An 18,516-nucleotide genomic window follows, 5' to 3' on the forward strand; every position below is an offset into this window, starting at 1 on the left:
TTTCGTAAGATGGAATGTAACCTCAACAGCTTTTTAGTATTTAATTTTAGACTTTTGTATATTAGCAGGACTGGAGAACTTTATGGTATACTTATTGTCTTTTTGTCTCTTTTATCCTCAATAAAACTGTTTGAACACAGCCTTCTGCTTTTATAACCATGTCATGTTATTTGTCATTTTGTTTCTATTAGTTGTTTTTAAAGGGTAGTTTTGAAAAAAAATTTTAAAACAAACATGGAACATAAGAGAGATATTGTAGTTTTTTTGTCATTTATACAATCACAAACTGTTCATACGAATGATGGTGTGGTAACAAAACATTGACTGATCCGCAATAGTCCTCATCTTAATATCACAACGTTTTTTGTCAATTAACATCTGTCGCCGTTTACCTTTTCCCATAAATTTTAGAAACATTTGGGCATACTGTTATGCAAAAGCAATCAAAATAATCCTTATGCATTTCATGTAGATGAGAAATATTGTACTGTCTATCATGACAAGATTGTGTCTGGTAGCCTATACATGATAAATGTACATGTTTAAGAGTAAAATTCTAAAACAAATATTTGCAGTGTTTTTATTTTATTTCATTTTTTTCTACAATACATTCAGATTCCCCAAATTAATTAAAGGCGCATGCCAATCTCATGTACCTAAATAAGGTAGTGTATCATAAACAGCTTTTAGTATGACGCGGTGCCGTTAGCATAAACAATATTAATTAAATACCTACCAAAATTGAGCATTAATATAAAGATGGACACTTACAGCTGTTGTTTCTGTCTTGTCTCTTTTCTATCGTTCACAAAAGAGGAAATCTACTAATTGTAATTATTTCACTGTAAAATTATGACACAGATAGTCCTGGTCGCGTGTGATGGCGTAGTAGCCTACCGTCGACTAATGATGACGTCAGAGACGTTGAAGCTGAGGGTAGAGAGGAATACTGTATTTCTAACAGCCATTAGATTCGCTTCAAAATTGTCCAAATGACATTGTAGGTATATACATTTTTTATTTATTCAACGGAATTTTAAAAACGTCATATTTTTGCAGTCATGCATAGTTTTTTGGTTCCTGGAAGACGACTTTTTATTTATTTTAGGACTTAACGCGAACGACATGTTGGAGTTTCCCCGCCATGGACAGTAGGATCTTAATGTTCTTCTGACATTGTGTTTATATCCTGTGATAAAACCACACAATGGGCCCGCTTTTCCGTCGAATGTGAGTTTATTCTCCGCGTTTGTTGTGCTCGCGACCACAGCGACATGCGGTCGCCATGGAGACGCAGCTCGTTGGCTCGGTGTCGTCCATGCGAACGTCAATCAAACCATTCTCCCTTCATCTAACCATAATAGAAACGTAAATATAATCCGAAATCCTAATAATGAAGACATAACTGAGTTGCTTCATAAATGGGCTCCACGGAGAGGAAATACGAGCTTTGTGGGCCTTTTTTGCCGAGGAGGCACCCCTCGTTGAAGACGAGTGCAGAGATTGTTGGTGACGCAAGAAGGATCCTGCGAGCTCAGTCCACCCAGAGACCTTACACCCCGAGAGATGCACACAGGCAGCTTTTTGCAAGTAACTCAGTCCGTGCAGACCACAGCAGCAGACCTTCCTCGACCTTCAGGTTTGTCATCCTCCTCCATTTCTAGAAAATCCACCTTTTGAGCCACTTTTACACATTTGTTTTGAAACTTTTCAGTCTGCACGCACAGAATTTTGATGTCGGGGACTCCCGGCCGAGTTCAGGGACTCGTCTGTCTCCGCTGGAACATGTGAGTAACCTCTCACCTCACCATTGAGGAACATTGAATTGAATAATGCAACAGGTGTCTCAAGCACCTTACATTTGATACCATGAAAATCAATAGGGTTCTTTTCTTGCTCTGACTTCTAGTCATCTTCCCAGAAAGTTTCAGACTCTGTTGAAAAATTCCAATTTGCTGAAAAGGACGAGTGATAATCAATTAACGGCCTGTAACTTCAAATCAATACGCTTCCTGCTTTGACTTCTGACCGTCTTCTATGAACGTCTCGCTGTTCTGCTATTTTGAGTCAAAGTGAGCCCTCCTTAAATTGACGAAGCTTAGAAAAATCTCAATTTAAAACCATACAAAAAAAAGGTTCTATTTGTCGTTTTATCATGTGTTTTAATTAATCTTATTTTTAATGACTAACATGCAGGAACCCTCGTGAATGGTCTATAACATAAAACTAAAAGTGGTCTTAACCGGACTTCTGGCCATCTTACCTGAACCTTTAAAGTCCCTGTAAAGTGAAAATAAATATGTCATATGCCACCACATAGAAGAGTGTTGTTAACAACCCGGCCAAATTTGAATGATTCAAAAAAAAACAAAACGGCAAGTATAACAAATGAGACTTCAAAATCATATACAAATCGTGGCGTTGTGGGTGTGTCCGCTGAATGCGTTGAAACCACGCCTCACTCAACTATACATACAAAATATCCGCTGGCAGGAATATAAACCACCGGGAGGTTTTACCGTTAAAAAAAAAATAAAAATCTGTTAAGTAGAAGACTGCAGAGGCCTGAAAAGTATTATGCAAAAATCTATTTCAACTTTGGCTACCTTGGCTAAAAACAAAAGCTGACATTGCCACTGGCAGTATAAATGTCTGTTGCTTCCACGCCAGAAGACAAAGATTCCAGTTCCCGGAAACGATGACGTTTCCAAGTCGTCTCCCAAACCGCCCACTGACCCGCTGGTCGCCAAGAGGTCGCTGGTGCGAACACGGGCGCGGCTCCTCAAGGCGACATCTCTCACCAAGTTGCCTCCTTTGGCGGCACACGCAGATGGTGAGGAACAACTTTGACCCCAATTTACATTCTCTGCGTCTTGACAAAGAACTGGTTTCTACTTTGTTGCTCACCACAACAGCTTTTCTGTGTGTAGCATCACAAGAAAGATTACATCCGGGCCCCGCGAAAAAGCTGCCACCGGCCCAAGCTTTTGTTTCCGGAGACCACAAGGAGCTCTCCGGCGTGCCTCACGTAACTGCACCAGGTCGAAGTCAGAGTGAAAGGTATTTCCCTCCTTTACCTTTCTCACTCCCTGCCGCTGCTTCGGTTCCATCAACGTGACATCCCATAATGAACACGAGATTTACCGGCAGCTATTACTAGAAGGTTTGATTTTTCCACCACCAACCTCATCAGCTGTGTCAGGACGATGGGCCATAACTCTGCTGTTCAAATCCATTCACGTATTGATTTGTTGCCAGGTGAGGGTACTAACAATAAAACACATTTGACATGAAATCTCAGAACGCCGCCTGCGACACAGGCCAAAAGCGATCTTTAATAACTTGGTTGCATCCCATCCAGTTTCGATATCCTGCTAAGTCTATAACATACGTACATACAATAGCAGGAGAAAAACTACACGAGCAAATGCAACATAGAAAAAGCCTGACTCAACAATACAGGTGCAAACCTAGAACCTTCTTGTTATGAGGAAACATTGCCCACCACTCAAGGCTACTGTGCTGCCCAAAAGAGAAATCATTTGAATCATTTGAGCTTATCCCAGACTTTTGGCAAAAGGCGGCGTACACCCTGGACTGGTCACAAAGCCAATCGCGGAGCACATATGGACAAACAACCATTCACATTCGCACTTACGGACACTTTCGTCTTCAATTGACTTAATGTGCATGTTTCTGGAATGTGGGAGGACATGCAAACTCTGCTGAATCCTGTTCTATTTTTTTCATGTTGCCATTTTTTTATGTTGCCGTCAGTTGTGTCAGTCCCCGTTTAATGACTGCTGGAGAGGAGGAGGAGTATTGACTCTTAAGTACTCACAGACACCGATACTGAGTAGCGATACCACTTGTACTTTTGATAAATACAATTTCAATTCACACATTGACACATCATTGGTATCGGTACTCACCCATCCCTATCTATACCCCCCGAATACAGATAAATATAATTTATACAGTTGTTTTACTACAATTCCCGATGGGTGTTGCTCAATTTGCACCACAAAAATTGAAACTCAGTCTGCGTTCCACTTCCCTTAGTGAGAGAGTCTGAAATTTCCCATCTTTCCGCAACGTGGCATGTCAACTAGGATAAACTCCATCCCACGCGGTGACCCTGAACAGGATAAGCACTATAAGAAAGGGACAGATAGATGATTGACTGGGAGAAATAACTCCCGAAATGACCAAATCTGCTTCCTTGCACTATCAAATTTTGGAGGTTTTTGTTATCAGCGCTCTGAGCATAGCACTAATGACCGCTAGCAGACACAGACAGAAAACATCCAACAAGACGTCACTTTATGGCTCCAAATGGCTCTCTTATTAGATTTGAATGCCCATTTGGGCAAGCCTGGCAGCTCTAGCTGTTGCCAGGCCCAAGACACGGATGAGGTCATGTCTCTGAGAATGTCCGTATCGCACAAAGAGGCCCGCTGGCGGGACCTGTAATCCTATCACGGACCATTTACTCTTAACAGGTCCCGTACATGTTGCACTTCAAGGACATCCACATACAGAAATGCAATTTTGAATCATATCTGTGGAGGTGTGTGTGTGTATATATATCCTGGTCTTGTGTGTCATGTTATATAGGATAGGATAAAGTGTAGTTCGTTATGCTACTTCCTGCAAAAACTGCAGACAGCCCATAGGCATGACAAAGCACAAACAGCCCCTAGCAGACAGCCCGCAAAGTTCACTTCTTATTTCCTGTCTGTTGGAGTTTGCGGTCTGGGATGCGTACAGGCGACAGCAACCGTGTCGACATCAAACATTCACACACACACACACACACACACAAGGTCAGGCTGAGAAAAACACATGTAATTGCATCAAGACCCAACTAAGACGAGTGTACGTTGGGTGTCGTACTTCTGGTGCAACAGGGACACCAAGTGGCAAAAAAGAAAATTATATTAGACGTATCTTTTTTTTTTTGTATCCCATGAGGTTCAGCTTTTTCTGTGTTTTTGAATGCCCCAATCTCTAACACATGAAAATGTGTGTGTATAACCAACCTCCAACCCCTTTGTGTGCAAGCAGCAGACTATCGCAGTCCAGTGTTGATTCCGGACTCGGAAGCTCGGAGTGCAGGGCAGGACCGAGAACAGGTTTGTTCAGATGGAGTCATTAAGCCCGTTATTGTCAGCACCAATGGTGTGTTTAATCAGTTAGCTCTTACATACTTTAGGCCAGGGGTGTCAAACTCATTTTTGTCACGAGCCACGTCACGGCCGTTATGGCTGCAAACCCACAGGAATGTATGATTGCCTCATATTATTACATATTCACACATTAATGGATAATTACTTTTGAAATCAAAAGCCAGTCAAAACTGTTCAACAACAGTATTTTAAAAGTGGGGTCGGTAACAAAAAAATGCTTGCAATATCTCAATATTTTTAAAAGTGAAGCCAATTTGGAATTTGGTGTTTTAGCAAGAAACGCAAAGTCGATGCACACACTCGCGGGCCACATAAAATGACGTGGCGGGCCGGATCTGGCCCTCGGGCCACCAGTTTGACACCTGTGGTTTAGAGCAAAATGCTAAACATGATGTCTCCAGCACTGAAAAAAAAGATGGGTCTAAGTTCTGATTTGGGGGATGCGGCTGAAGACAAACTTCTCGGCGTGAGATAAAACGACGAGACACTTGCGTTAGACAACCACAACTTCCGGTATCACAACAAGCGAGGACATTTTCATATGAGTCAGATTGATTGCATGCATAGTATCAATATGATGCGATATGATTGTCACTGTCAGAACAGATATTTTGGTAAGCTTATTACAACCACAATAGCCACTGTAAATTAATAGACAGTCTGTATGGGAGGCTCGCAGTGGACGTGACCTTTCTATGGTGCCATCAAACTTCCTGCTGTTATATTTTCGGACTCTGAACTTGTGAACCAGGCAGACTGGCCTCATTTTCACCAATGTGCTCTCTCCCTCTCATCAGATTTGTGTGGGAGTGGAAAGAACAACACAAGCGCAGACTCGCGGTGGGATACGATCGCTCCTCTCCTCCAGCGGCTAAAGGCTGCGGCTGCAGGTGGGAAGAGCAACACATAATAAGGAAACGCAATGGATGCCGTATCCGATGACATGCGTTGTTGGGGTTGACCAGGAAGTTAACACGTGTGATTTATGATGCACGGTCCCACTTTCCCCAATTAGATTTAGTCCGATTGGTAAATGTTGCTGAATTGCAGACATGAGGCTTCTTATATTGGTGAAAAAAGTCGTCTCGAAGGAAAACAAAATAATGTTACTCACGCAGAATTGGGTTAACCTGCTGCAGTCTGCCAGCCTTGGATTTAAATGCACTTGAAATACTTCAACACTCTCCAAATTTAATGGAAAACTCATTTTCTCAGTGAACTATTAAATATTTATTCTGCCCAAGGCCTTGTGAGTTCATGCGTACAAAATTGCAGCAAGGTGTCGGGTGTGTGTCAAGCCCTAGTTTCGATGCCGGGAACACTTTTATATTATTTTACTTCAAAAACAAGAAGCAGGCTCCACCCTTTCTCTTTCCGCTGCATCCAGACTGGAACGGTGTGATTGTGCCTCTGAAGTTTCCTAGAAAAGGGAGGATGTTATTTTACGGCTAATGTTTTATTGACGGGGCGGATTTAACCTCAGTTGCGCCAATCGGTAGAGTACTTGCGGAGTATAACAAAACATACTGTGACGTGTGTAAGGACGTGGGCCCAGACGTTTAGGAGGAACATCTGGTCATTATCCAAGCGGGGGACACGGGGGTCTGAATAGGCAGACAAGCAAGGGAAAGACAATAGGCAAGGTCAGGGTCAGGAGATCCTTCTGTAAAATGTGCTACTGATTCTTGCTCAGTGCGACAGACAATCTGGTGAGTGTCAGATTCTTTATGCAGGACTGGCAGGGGACCATTGTGCGTGGGAGCACGGTTGAAGGGGGCCAAGGCACATGAATGGAAAAGTACTGGCTGGAGCCATATATGGATACACCATATACATCGAAAATTGAAACACATCTCAAGCAATCCCATGTTGGGTTGATTGACTTTAAGCGGGCTACATGCACACCGATTTTTAACATCTTAACCAATTTTTAAAATGAGGCCCCACACAACGGGGGAACAAATCAGCATGCGTGCGGTCTTATAATGTGTGAAAGTCTTCCCACACGAGTGGAAGAAGTTGCAGATATTGTTATTCGTACAGTGTAGTTAATGTTTACTCACACATACTGTAGCGGAATCTGTCACATTGTTTCCTTTTTTTTGTGGGTGGGGAGCACTTCTCATCGCTTTTCTTTTCGACAATCCTCCAGGTAGCTGCGAGGGATCACCGGAGAACCCGTGTGACTTGTGCGTCGCACTCTACGACGCCCTGGCAGCGTCGGGCATGCTGGGCCCGCACCGAAGCAAAAGGCGATCCAGCATACTGCGAACGCTCTTCCAACTCATCGACCACAACTCCCCGCCATTGCACATGCGTGTCGCCGAGCTGTGCCTCGCCGTGAGTCTTCCGCAAGCAACGTCTTTAGATGATAACAAAAATGTGACTTTTTTTCTTCTTCTTGTTGTTGTTTTTTTATTCAGTTACATGTCAGCGGGAACAACCTGCTCAACATCTGCAAGCTCATCTTCCAGATCAGTCGCAGTGAAGCCAATGATGTCCTCTTCCAGAACAACTCAGTCCTAGGTGAACACTGTTTGGTGATCACAAAACATCAAAAGGCTGCACCACGTGGATGTTAAGTGAGGACGGTTTTCTTCCGCCTAGACTCGCTGCTCGGACTGCTGCTGCGCGAGGATGCGTCCGTGTGCGGCGAAGCGCTGTTTTACTGCGCCGGCACGCTCAAATTTCTCTCAGGGAACGCCGCCGTCGTCCGTCTCCTGCTGGACAAGAACTGCATGAGCGCGGCTCGCGATTTCATCCAGAAACTCTGCAGGGTGGACGGCGCTCACGTCACAATTGCCGGACACATCCTCGTCCAGGTACATACGATCACGTCATTCCACAGCGCTAAAGTGAAATGCTAATTTTGCTATTATTGTATTTTTTTTTTTCTTCAAGATCAGTGAAAGTTGAAAATATTAGCACACAAGCACGCGAGCAGATTGCTTCGATGTCATCCCTTTCTATGTTTCACGGAACATGGGCAAGGCTGTGATTATATTAACCAGTTTTATTTTCAATTGAATTATCGTTTCTCGTTCTCCTAATAAAGTGTGGCCATTTGAGTAGAAGCTTTTAAGTCAAAACAAATGAGAACAAATGTATTCTGCGTGTATTTCTTGGCTCACGGAGATTGCCCCAGTATTACCAGCTCCGTGTTTTTGTTTACGTCTTGTACTGCGCACGTTTACTGTTCCAAGAGCATAATCTCCGCACAGGCCATTTCGGTCCAAAATATACCCCGCTTGCGATCTACCAACACCTAAAAAAAAAAAAAAATGATTAATGCGGACCACAGATGTTGGCCCCAGCAAAAAATCTTGAGTTTCATCTCATTTGATATGTGCCGCAGCGCATTACACTGACAGATGAGGAGGCAGGAACAAGCTGTCGTTCCGAAACTTTCATCCATCCTTCTTCCATACATTCAGAACAACTGCATTGTATTTGGACAATGACAGTTATTTTATGATTTTGCCTTTATACAATAGCACAATAACAAACAAACAAAAAAAACATATATATATATATATATATATATATATATATATTAAGATGTGATCAAAGTGTAGACCTTATAATCTTCACTTTAAGAGGTTTTACAAGAATGTAGTGTTTACCATTGAGGAATTACAACCATTTTACAAAGAGGGCCTTCATTTCTAGGTGCTCAAAAGTAATTGGACAAAGTCACATAGGTAATCAACATTTGTCATGCTCGGTTTTGGACGCGCACTCTAAGGGGAGTTGAGGGTTTGTTGCCTTGCTTAAGGGCACCCTCTTAGGCAAACTGGCACAATCCCGAATGAGGATAAGCGATATCCAAAATGAATGAATGCGTGTTGGTGACGTACAAAACTTAATGGCGCACATAAATGCTTGAAATATAAAGCAGCTAATTGGATCATCGTTTTAATAATTCATGATTTAAGAGACAGGGTCACGTTGTAGTTTGTCTGAAGCCTTAATCTGCACTCTTCTTTGCGACCGTCTTCCCCGCATCGACGTCTTCAGATGACCGCCGCCCTGAGAAATCTGGCCGACCACCCCGAGGCCCGTCCCCTCTTTGTCTCCCGCTCCGTGATCTCGGAACTCTGCACGGTTCTGCGGTGCCATCGCCAGGACCAAGACGTGTGCACCAATGTTTCTCGAATCTACAGGTAACGTGCTTTAAAAAGAGGCTTGTCGACAAATGGGGCCTACATTTAAGTCTAAAATACGTTTGCCGTTTTCTCTCTTCAGTAAACTCTCCTCGTACGCGGAGTGCCGCCTCGCTCTGGCGCAGACCCCTGACTGCTACCAACTATTTTTAGAACTCCTGAGCAAACACCACCAAAAACAGGTGAGTCAGCGGGAGTCCTCGGAGGGTTTAGCTTCACCAAATTAGCTTCCTGTTTACTTTCACATCAGCTTGTTAATGCATGGCGAGTCCCAAGCACAATTACAGGACATTACATCTGTGTGTGCGTGTGCATCGACATCTAATAATCAACAGACGAGATCAGATGACTCAGCCAAAAAACACTGAGTGGAAAACCGAATCAGACAAAGGTGAGTTTCAGTCGAGACCAGCCGGGACACGACCAAGAAGGGAGTAGAAATAAGAATAGAGCAAATGAGTAAGCACTCAGATGTGACTGATAGGGTGTTAACGTTTACACCCTCACACACACGCACGCACACACTCCTGTGAGGACAGTCCGTCCTGTCCTTATACCTTTGTCATAGCACGTTTACGACGCATGCGGCCGACCGAGCGGCGCCGGCACACGCCGTTAACAAGTCGCCTCCTTCGGGAAGTGTGAGCACATTCTGGACGCCCGCTGACACCTGGGCGCAGCAAAGGAGGTCGACAGTGGCGCTTTTCCGCACACTTACAAAAGTCCTCTTCATCATGTTCACATTTTGACATCATGACACCAAGACGACGCCTAACAATTGATCAACAACACCTCGCAACGGTGATGCTTCACACAAGATGATGTCCGAGGGAAGTGGCCAGTGAGCTACAGAGTGTCATCAGCGGGTTGTAAAAGAGACTGGAAGACTCACAGAAAGGCGTAGAAGTGGACATCTTCGGAACTGTATTGATCGATATGACGGATGAAACACCTGTTGTAAATGTTGCTGCTCAGCTCCTTGTTGGAGAACAGCAAGGTCAAATGAAGTTCACCTGTGCAGCGTCAATCGTCAATTTAAGTACGATGACTCGGAGCATCACCCAATTTTAATAAGAACGAGGAAAATTAGTTCAGTCTGATGTCTTAAATGGGCTACATAAAATATGGAAAGGCTGTTTGGCTGGGTGCTTTCTGTGGGAAGAATGTATTATCTAAGCTACGAATAACATCCGAGAATCAACGAGGGATTATGACAAATGGAAATATGGATAATGGAAAACTGCATGAAGGATGAAGGATAAGTGAGAGAACGACGTGAAGCTTGGTAAAGGATGGAGGGCTGGCACGGTGCGGAGGTCCCGCGTGGCTGCGAGGTTTTGCTTTCTCGGTGATGAAGACAGACCAGCTTCCGCTCACATTCCCAAAAATCTGCATTTTTGGTTCATCTGAGACTTAATTGGCCACGAGTGTGAGTGTGAATGACTTGTAAATGGTTGGCTAATTATTTTGGTTTGCAGTGGTGCACGGCATCAAACTGTTTGTAATATTTCTGCCCGCAATGCATCACCTTTCTCCCGCAGGACCTCGTCGTGCGTCTCCTCTTCACGCTGGGCAACCTGACGGCCGAGAGCGACGAGGCGCGCCACCGGCTCTTCCGCTGCGAGCCGTCCGCCGACACCCTGCTGCGGCTCTACGGCGACTACCAGCCGAGAGAGGAGGACTCGCCGCCTCCGGCGAGCGCGCGGGAGGCCGAGGACGTGCTGGTGAAGCTGGTCCGGGTGCTGGCCAACGTGTGCATCCGCGAGGACGTGGGCGCCGCGCTGGCCGGCAACGCCACCTGCGTCCAGCTGCTGATGGAGACACTGGGTGAGGATTCTGAGGTAGTATCGAGAGCTGGGACGGAGATGACACACCGCCTGGGTTTCAGAACAGCTGACACTCTCTTGTCTGTATCAACAGCCACAGTTGAGCCCTCATTTACCAAGCAGATTGGTCATTGTAACATTTGAGGACACTAGAAATGACTAAAATAAACACATTAGCGTAGCATGTTGCTCTGCCGTTGCTCTGGGAGTTACAAAAATATACTCTACAGGCTCCACTTTGCTTCTGCCTTTGGATGAATGTTGTCTTTTTACTCCTGAGAAGGAAACCCTCAATCTCCTCCATTGTTAGCAAGTTTCGCTCCAAATGATGCGTTCAGGGACGCCTGGTTTTTGCCAAGTTATCGCAACTATGTGATTGCATGGTGCTATGCAATGTTATTTCATATTGTGCATAAAAGACAAAAGTGGATCAATGTGTAATATCTACTGTTACGAATCTCATGCTGCAGTTTTGTCTTGTGGAAAAGAGGCTACCATTAAAAAAAAATAGTCATCACAGCAGGAAACAGCTGTTTCAAAAAAAAAAAAAAAAAAACATTCAAAAGGCTGCCAACCACTTCCCTGATGCTGGGAACTGAAGGTTTTGATTTAGCACTCTTGTTTTTCTTTCTATTTAAAAAAAAAAAAAAATTCAGAACATAACTCTTGAGATCAGGATGTTCTGTGGCGGCACCTCACACTATTATGCGTGCGTGCGTGTGTGCGTGTGTGTGTGCATCCTAATAGCAGTTATGTTAATGGTCAGCTAGACAGTTCTTTAATATTAATACATGCACATGACACAACAGCTAGCTTCTCTCACTCCAATTGAAACAGGAGGACAGCGGTGCTGTCGCTGACCGCCTGAAACATTTTCTAACGAGGGAAAAAAAAAATGTTCGCTGATTCTTACCTAACAACATATGCAGCGTACTACGCTTGAATGCTGCAAAAATGATGATTGAAAATTGTGTGTTGGTATTGAGTGGTAGAAGTTCAGGAATGTTCCACATATCCCGGTTCAAGCCAGGTACTTACGCCACAACTGTGTATCACTGGAAGGCAGTGTATTGTAAAAAAAAGTGTATTTGCACCATACAGTAAATCTTATGGGTTCTTGCATGTGTGTGTGTGTGTGTCGCAGAGCTGAGGTCCGTGGAGGTTTGCGAGGAGCTGACGGTGAATGTGGCGGCCGCCATTAATAACCTGACGTTCTACCACAAGGAAAGCGCCGTGCTCGAACGCAGCCAGCTGGCCATTGCCCGGTGTAAGAAGAACAACAGTTCAAAGAAATCATCAAGATGAATGCAAAAGTCATCATTACTTGTCACCTTTCCGTCACTCAAGTGATGCTGAAGTTGGTGCTCAGCTCCAACATGGCCGCCATGCTCGAGGCCACCCGCGTCTACGGGAACTTGTCGCAGTCCAAAGATGTGCGGGACTTTATAATGCAGAACAAAGGTTTTTGATCCACTCGCAAACAAATACAGCGCTGCCTTGACTTACAAGTGGTCCAATTTATGAGCGGTCGTTTGTTCAAAATTCTGACATCTGGCCACCATCAGTCCAGAAGAATTTTTGTGAATGTGAAAAACAACATAGCAAGGAAGGAAAAAGTATTTCTTTACATTCTATTTCATTATATATTTTTGTGCGCAATATTGTACAGTGCTGTTTTTCTTACATCAAAACGGTGCAAGAACAAATCTTGGTGTTTTATAGTGGACCCCCGCATCCTCGCAGTTCAGCTGAATCTGCAGATTTATTTAACAAATATTTGTTCAATGTCTTTCCTTTCTCTTTATTGTTTTTCCTTTTTCTTTTATTTTTTTGAGGGGGAACCAACCCCCAAAATGCTTACTGTCAATTTATCCCTCCTTATTCACAAATTCTTGGGATTATAATTAATGGGATTTAATTTTTCTTTTTTTCAATGCAATTATAATGGGTGTCAATTATCCGCTGATATTCGCTATTCGTGGCCCGGGGTCAACTGCTATGGCATTTCCATTCATTTCAATAGGAAAACTGGATTTAATAGAAGAGTGATTTAAGTTACAAGCATGGTCATGCAACAAGCTAAACTTGTAAGTCAAGGTAGCACTAGTACATGAAAACTACAACACATACACACACACACACACACACACTGGTGTATCTTATTTAAGCTGTAAACATGGCTGAGACCTCACCTGTTCAGTTCACAGGTTTGTGGTGACGCTGTTGGACTCCAAGAACCCGGATGTGTGCTTCTCGGCCTGCGGGGTCCTCACCAACCTGGCGCTGGACCCTCCCAACAGAGCCAGTCTCTCACTAGAGGGGGCCACAACCAAGTGAGCATTAAAGTGCGCTCCAATGGGAGCCAACTTAATTCAAACTGTAGAGCAGTGATTCTTAACACGTGGTAGGGCTCCCTCTAGTGGTACGCGACTGCCAAAGTCCACTTCAGTTGTATTTAACTTTTTACTTCAATACATTTATTTTAATTATTTCCAACAAACTTATTTGCACACGTGCAAATTTGTCATGTTCGACAACTTATAATATGCAACATTTGCCTCCCACCTGAAATAATCGCAAGTGCGCAAGGAAACCTATGCCGAGTCCTCTGTAATATGGACGCAGCCCAAAGCAATCGATAACTGTTGAACTGATTGACTCACTCAAAAAAAACATAGGATTGTCACAGAAGATAATAACTAAACAACAGCAACCTGAAAACAAGCAGGTAGGTAGATAGGTAGAGGTAGAATGTAGGTGGAAGTGTGTAGATTTAGTTAGGTGTAGGTGGTAGGTAGGCATGCAGCTTGGTAGAGGTAAGTAGGTAGATGACAGGTGTCCTGGCTGGTCCATCAACATTACACTAAAGGAGGCGATGTGCTGTCACCACGGCAATGCCAGGGATGCTCTTTTCCTTACTACAAGCCATCGTAGTGTCAAGATTAGTTACTAAAAGTCAAAATTATTGCTTAGTGCTGCTTTAAATAGATTGTGAGCATTTTATGTGTGCGTCAGGCTGACGGACTGCCTGAGAGACTTGGGAGCGGGTGACTGGCAGCTGTCCGCTCAGCTGTGTCAGGCCTTGTGGAACATGAGCGGCGGAGACGGCCCCGAGAAGCTGCTGGAAGCCCAGGACAGCGAATCGCTGCTGGAGATCCTTACGTCCTATTTGGGTGGGTGGGTGAGGAGTCTGCAAATATCATGTTTCTGTACTCCCGTGAAGCACTGCAGCTACATTTCACCCCTATTATTTCACACAAACCCACTTGTATCCTTTCGCTTCACTCCTCAGACAAAGACAAGGCTCTCAAGTGGACGGAAAATGAGGACTACCACAGGGCATCATGGGAGTTGGAGTTCTGCCCTGTTGCCCAAAAACTTTATCATACCTGGTCAGTGAAATGTGAATAATATACTGTATATCATCTATCTAACATCTATATGTACTGTACTTAAATGACAAATGTGAATGTTTGTTTGTTGTGCTCCTGTCTTTTAAAACCCACAATCATGTGACTGTTTTTTTTTTTAAAGCACTTTAAAGTCCATCCTCACATATCTTTACAACATTTTGCACATCTAAATAACAAACTTTTGGTTTGGTTTTGTGAGCGTGTGTGTCGTAAATTTAATGGAAATTGATGAGTCGCCTCATTTTCCATTGGTAAGCAAATGTTTTATTGACATGTAAACAAATAAAAAGCACAGGAGGAAGCAAGGAATGTTGTCGCCTCAAAGCCTTTATTATTATCATCATGTTTCATGTTACACAGACTCGGGGGGCCAGGCAGTGCTTACAAGTCGCCTAAAGTACAGCATTTTCAAAGTCACATGGTTGTTACATCAACACAAGTCAGGAACAGCACTTCATGTATCAAGATTAAAGAAAAACAACCTTTACATCTCATCAAAACATTACTAGTGATATAAAATATTAGCCGGCTGATAAGAGATTTTATTTTTATTTTTTTTAAATCCTAAATGAGATGTGAAAGCAGTTTGGGGGGGGGGGGGGGGGGGGGGTTGGTGATTTGTGCTGGTGATGATGTCATAACACTCAAATAGGCCCACAAATTGAATTTAGCAGCCTTTCATAATTTTTTTTTTTTTTTCAATTTCCTAGTGTAACAAAGGCAAGCAGGACAACCTCTAGTTCAAAAGAAGAATTGCAATTGAGCTGTCGCTACGTGAACCACTGCACTACCAATGGCAGTGTTGTGCGCTCGATCAGTGTTAAGTTGGCCGTCCTGCCGAGACGGATGACTCAATGTAACCAAGTTTAGGACGAGACAATGCTACAGAGAATACACAACAATTCAATATCATAAGTTTATTTTTTTGTCCATCATTTTTTCATAGATTTTCTATAAAACAAAAAGTGTCAGTAACTGACGTCAGTCAGAAGTTTTGAAAAACAAAAAGCTCTTTCACTTTCTTCCGACTCACTTCCAATGGTACCATTCTTTATGTCGAAACCTCCACGCCATCACTTGTCTTAATCCGCCCTCATGAGAACAACAACGCAATACTTAACTGCTTTTTGGTCAACAAAACTTTCAATAAAACAAAAGCAGTTTTTTGTTTTGTTTTTTTGCACTAGTTGGGCTTCAATAAGCACAGCTACAACCGTTTGCGATCCGATCGAGCGCAAATCAGCCTGATGGCGGGCTGGCGTCGTCCCCTTAGCAAACGGGAACGTGGCTGCCCAGGGAGAAGAAAAAAAATAAGTCTGCTCACCAAAGAGCACTTCTTAAACAGTCGCCCTCTGACAAAAAAAAAAGCATGCATGTCCACAAAAACGATTTGGAGATACAGTGATACTTTGACTTGAGTTAGTCAAGCTACCACTGTACATGCTTTTTTTTTTTTTTTTTTTTTTTTTTTTCACAGCGAGATCATTTTAATGGAGATAGAAGAGGTATTTATTTTACTGGTAAAATTCACAGCCTTCCAAAAAGGGGGGACCAGGCGGTCGGGATAACGTGGAAGACAGCTAGCAGTGTGTGTTTGTGTGTGTGTGTGTGTGTCTGTGCGCGCGTGTGTCGCCAGACCAATTCTTGCCAGACAGACCGCCATCCTGGAGAACCTCTTTCTTTCATTCTTTCTCAAAAAGCCCCTTTAACAAAGCATAATAATGATGTCATCATTGATAAACAGTTATGTCAAAAATAACAGCGCTACAGCAGAAGCAAGAAGTCTCCTTCAATGTGCCTCGCCTTTTTTTTTTTTTTGACGTGGAAAAAAAAAAAACTTTTTTTTGCACACACAACTCAAATAGGGCTCAGTGTTCCATAAGTTTGCACACACTCCTTGAATTAGCTTACACAGACATTTGGGATGGGGGAACATTATTTTTTTTGGGGGGGGGGGGTGAGAGGGGGGGTCAATATGACCCCCGCACCCACTGAATACAAGGCGGAGCAGCATCATCATCATCATCATGTACACGCGCTGTGTAGTTCAGTCACACAAGTATGGGCCCCAAAACGGTGATGATTGAAATCAACACAAGATATGTAGAAAGAAAAAAAAAAAAAGAAAATAATAAGAAAACGAATGACTGGGATGTTGCTGGAATACTGAAAAAAATCCTGAACACGCTGTCAGTGCTTTTCTTTTTCTTTTTTAAGCCCGATGCTGCCTAGTTCTGGTCACTTTTGGCACTGCAGTCTTGGGGAGAAAAAAAAATAATAATAAAAAAAAAAAGATTAATTGCCTCTTTGTTCTGATCTACCATCCAGCTCTTCACCCCCCAAAAATCTTCTCTTGAAATGTCCCAACAATGACATGTAATAAAAACTAGAATATAATAAACAAAAAAAAAACTAACAAAAAAAAAAAAGAAGCACTTCATGTCATGTAGCGAGTGATGGCTCTCAGAGCGTATAAGAGTTCGGCTTGCATTCGCGCTTCCATAAGAAGCAGATTAACATGGACCTGCAGGAGACACGAAAGAGGCCGTTAGCGATAGCGTCGTAAAAAATGAAGAAGCTCGGTATGTGAGGAAAAGGGATCGGACCTTCTCAGAGTGCTGGAACTGCCTCCAGAAGCTCTCGTACATTCGCTTGGTGGTCTTCTCGGGGCTGCACACCATGGTCTTGATGTAGATCTTGAAGCTGCGGTCCAGCAGCTGGTTGATCTCGCCGTAGTCGTAGTCGTCATACCTGAAAGACGGAGGTCAGGTCAGACCCAAAAAAAACAAAAAAACAAAAAAAAAAAACACCAAACTGATGGTACTCTCCACATCCTAAGATCAAATGGCCAATTATCGGATGTAGCTCGAAGATAACCCTGCGTGATTATCCTGTGGTGTTGTGAGCGTTAAGAAGGATTTTTACTCCTCCATCTGCTGGGATAACAGTCAGGGTTGACTATCGTAAATGTTATACCTGTTCAATATTTATGCTAAAAAAAATCCTTGTGATTGCAACATGGAACAGAACGATAGCCAGTGGACTATGATTGTGACATGTAAAGCGGCGTACAAACAACGATAATCAGGGCGAATTTGGGCATTTCATCCTTTCACATCAAAGTCCCGACTGTCTCTAAAGGATATATTCTGTCAAGATGTTAGCCGCGCTTGCCTACCTGATGCCGAACATGCAGTGTATGTAGTTCCAGATGGCTCTGCGCAGCATGCTGGTGTCCACGTCCTTGTGCGTGGCCATGGTGTTGTACGTCAGGTTGTACGCCATCTGGAACTTCTCATCCAGCATCTGACCCACGTCAGGGTACAGACGGTTCACCAGGGAGTAGCCGTGGTCCTCCCAGCTATAGTCCTGCAAAAAAATAATACATTCATTAAAAGAAATAATCAGAATAAATATTGGCTCATGGTTCTAGAATAGGGGGTTTCCAATCTTATTAATTTATTATTATTTCTATCCTTGGGGGCTCTTTAAGGTGCTAGATAAATTGAAGTTCTCATCATGAATTGGGACTGGGTCACTGTTTCATTGGAGGAAGATGTGTTGCGAGCGTACCTGCACTCTGAAAGTGGGCACGTGCTCGCCCCTCCTGGAGAAATCCTTGTAGCCGTAGCTGGGGTCCTCGAAGTGTCGCGAGATGTCGCGGGACGGCACCCACTCCTCGTCTTCGGCCGTCACCACCAGCATGCTCTCCGTCTTCTCCCGCTCGAAGCGCGTGGCCATCTCCTCCTGGCTGGCCTCCTCGTCGTCGCGGCACTCCTGCAGCTGCTTCATGCGCTCCATCAGCACCTCCACCTCACCGCCGCACACCTCCTGGACAACATACAGACACGGGAGAGAGGTTTTACTATTAGACAACTTAGTCACAGGATGTTAGCTGCACAGGCAAGCAAGAAGTGCCACAAGA

At 43.7% G+C, this 18,516-nt stretch overlaps 2 protein-coding genes across 6 annotated transcripts in view; one reads left to right on the forward strand and one right to left on the reverse strand.

Annotated features, from left to right (window-relative positions):
* The first annotated feature begins 931 nt into the window (after positions 1-931).
* armc2 (armadillo repeat containing 2) lies at positions 932-15,232 on the forward strand. 3 transcript variants are annotated; one of them, XM_061753738.1, is made up of 17 exons: positions 932-1,639; positions 1,715-1,787; positions 2,671-2,833; positions 2,916-3,060; positions 5,068-5,135; positions 5,987-6,079; positions 7,342-7,529; positions 7,613-7,715; positions 7,797-8,011; positions 9,207-9,352; positions 9,435-9,534; positions 10,894-11,179; positions 12,323-12,445; positions 12,526-12,639; positions 13,379-13,511; positions 14,194-14,351; positions 14,471-15,232. In XM_061753738.1, the coding sequence occupies exons 1-17, from the start codon at positions 1,422-1,424 to the stop codon at positions 14,587-14,589; spliced, it is 2,445 nt and encodes an 814-aa protein (XP_061609722.1). In that variant the 5' UTR covers positions 932-1,421; the 3' UTR covers positions 14,590-15,232. The 3 variants fall into 3 exon arrangements, with proteins under 3 accessions (XP_061609722.1, XP_061609723.1, XP_061609724.1); XM_061753739.1 differs by having other exon boundaries at positions 2,674-2,833; XM_061753740.1 differs by having other exon boundaries at positions 933-1,639; positions 2,931-3,060.
* The window catches only part of sesn1 (sestrin 1), a 58,234-nt gene continuing 54,618 nt past the window's right edge, over positions 14,901-18,516 (reverse strand). For all 3 annotated transcript variants that reach the window (XM_061753745.1, XM_061753742.1, XM_061753744.1), the window contains 4 exons: positions 18,165-18,422; positions 17,770-17,960; positions 17,198-17,342; positions 14,901-17,115 (listed from right to left, as the gene is read on the reverse strand). In XM_061753745.1, the coding sequence (XP_061609729.1) occupies positions 17,029-17,115; positions 17,198-17,342; positions 17,770-17,960; positions 18,165-18,422 (681 nt within the window). In that variant the 3' untranslated portion in view covers positions 14,901-17,028. The remainder of the gene's footprint in view (positions 17,116-17,197; positions 17,343-17,769; positions 17,961-18,164; positions 18,423-18,516) is intronic.

Source organism: Phyllopteryx taeniolatus, chromosome 18 (genome assembly GCF_024500385.1).
Source record: "Phyllopteryx taeniolatus isolate TA_2022b chromosome 18, UOR_Ptae_1.2, whole genome shotgun sequence".
Lineage (NCBI taxonomy): Eukaryota > Metazoa > Chordata > Actinopteri > Syngnathiformes > Syngnathidae > Phyllopteryx > Phyllopteryx taeniolatus.

Bases quoted from the DNA above. Each gene is read 5' to 3' on its own strand.
- armc2 (XM_061753738.1), top strand. From the start codon at position 1,422: ATGGGCTCCACGGAGAGGAAATACGAGCTTTGTGGGCCTTTTTTGCCG. The intron at 8,012-9,206 runs GTACATACGATC...CGACGTCTTCAG, and splicing joins CCGGACACATCCTCGTCCAG to ATGACCGCCGCCCTGAGAAA. The intron at 14,352-14,470 runs GTGGGTGGGTGA...TTCACTCCTCAG, and splicing joins GATCCTTACGTCCTATTTGG to ACAAAGACAAGGCTCTCAAG.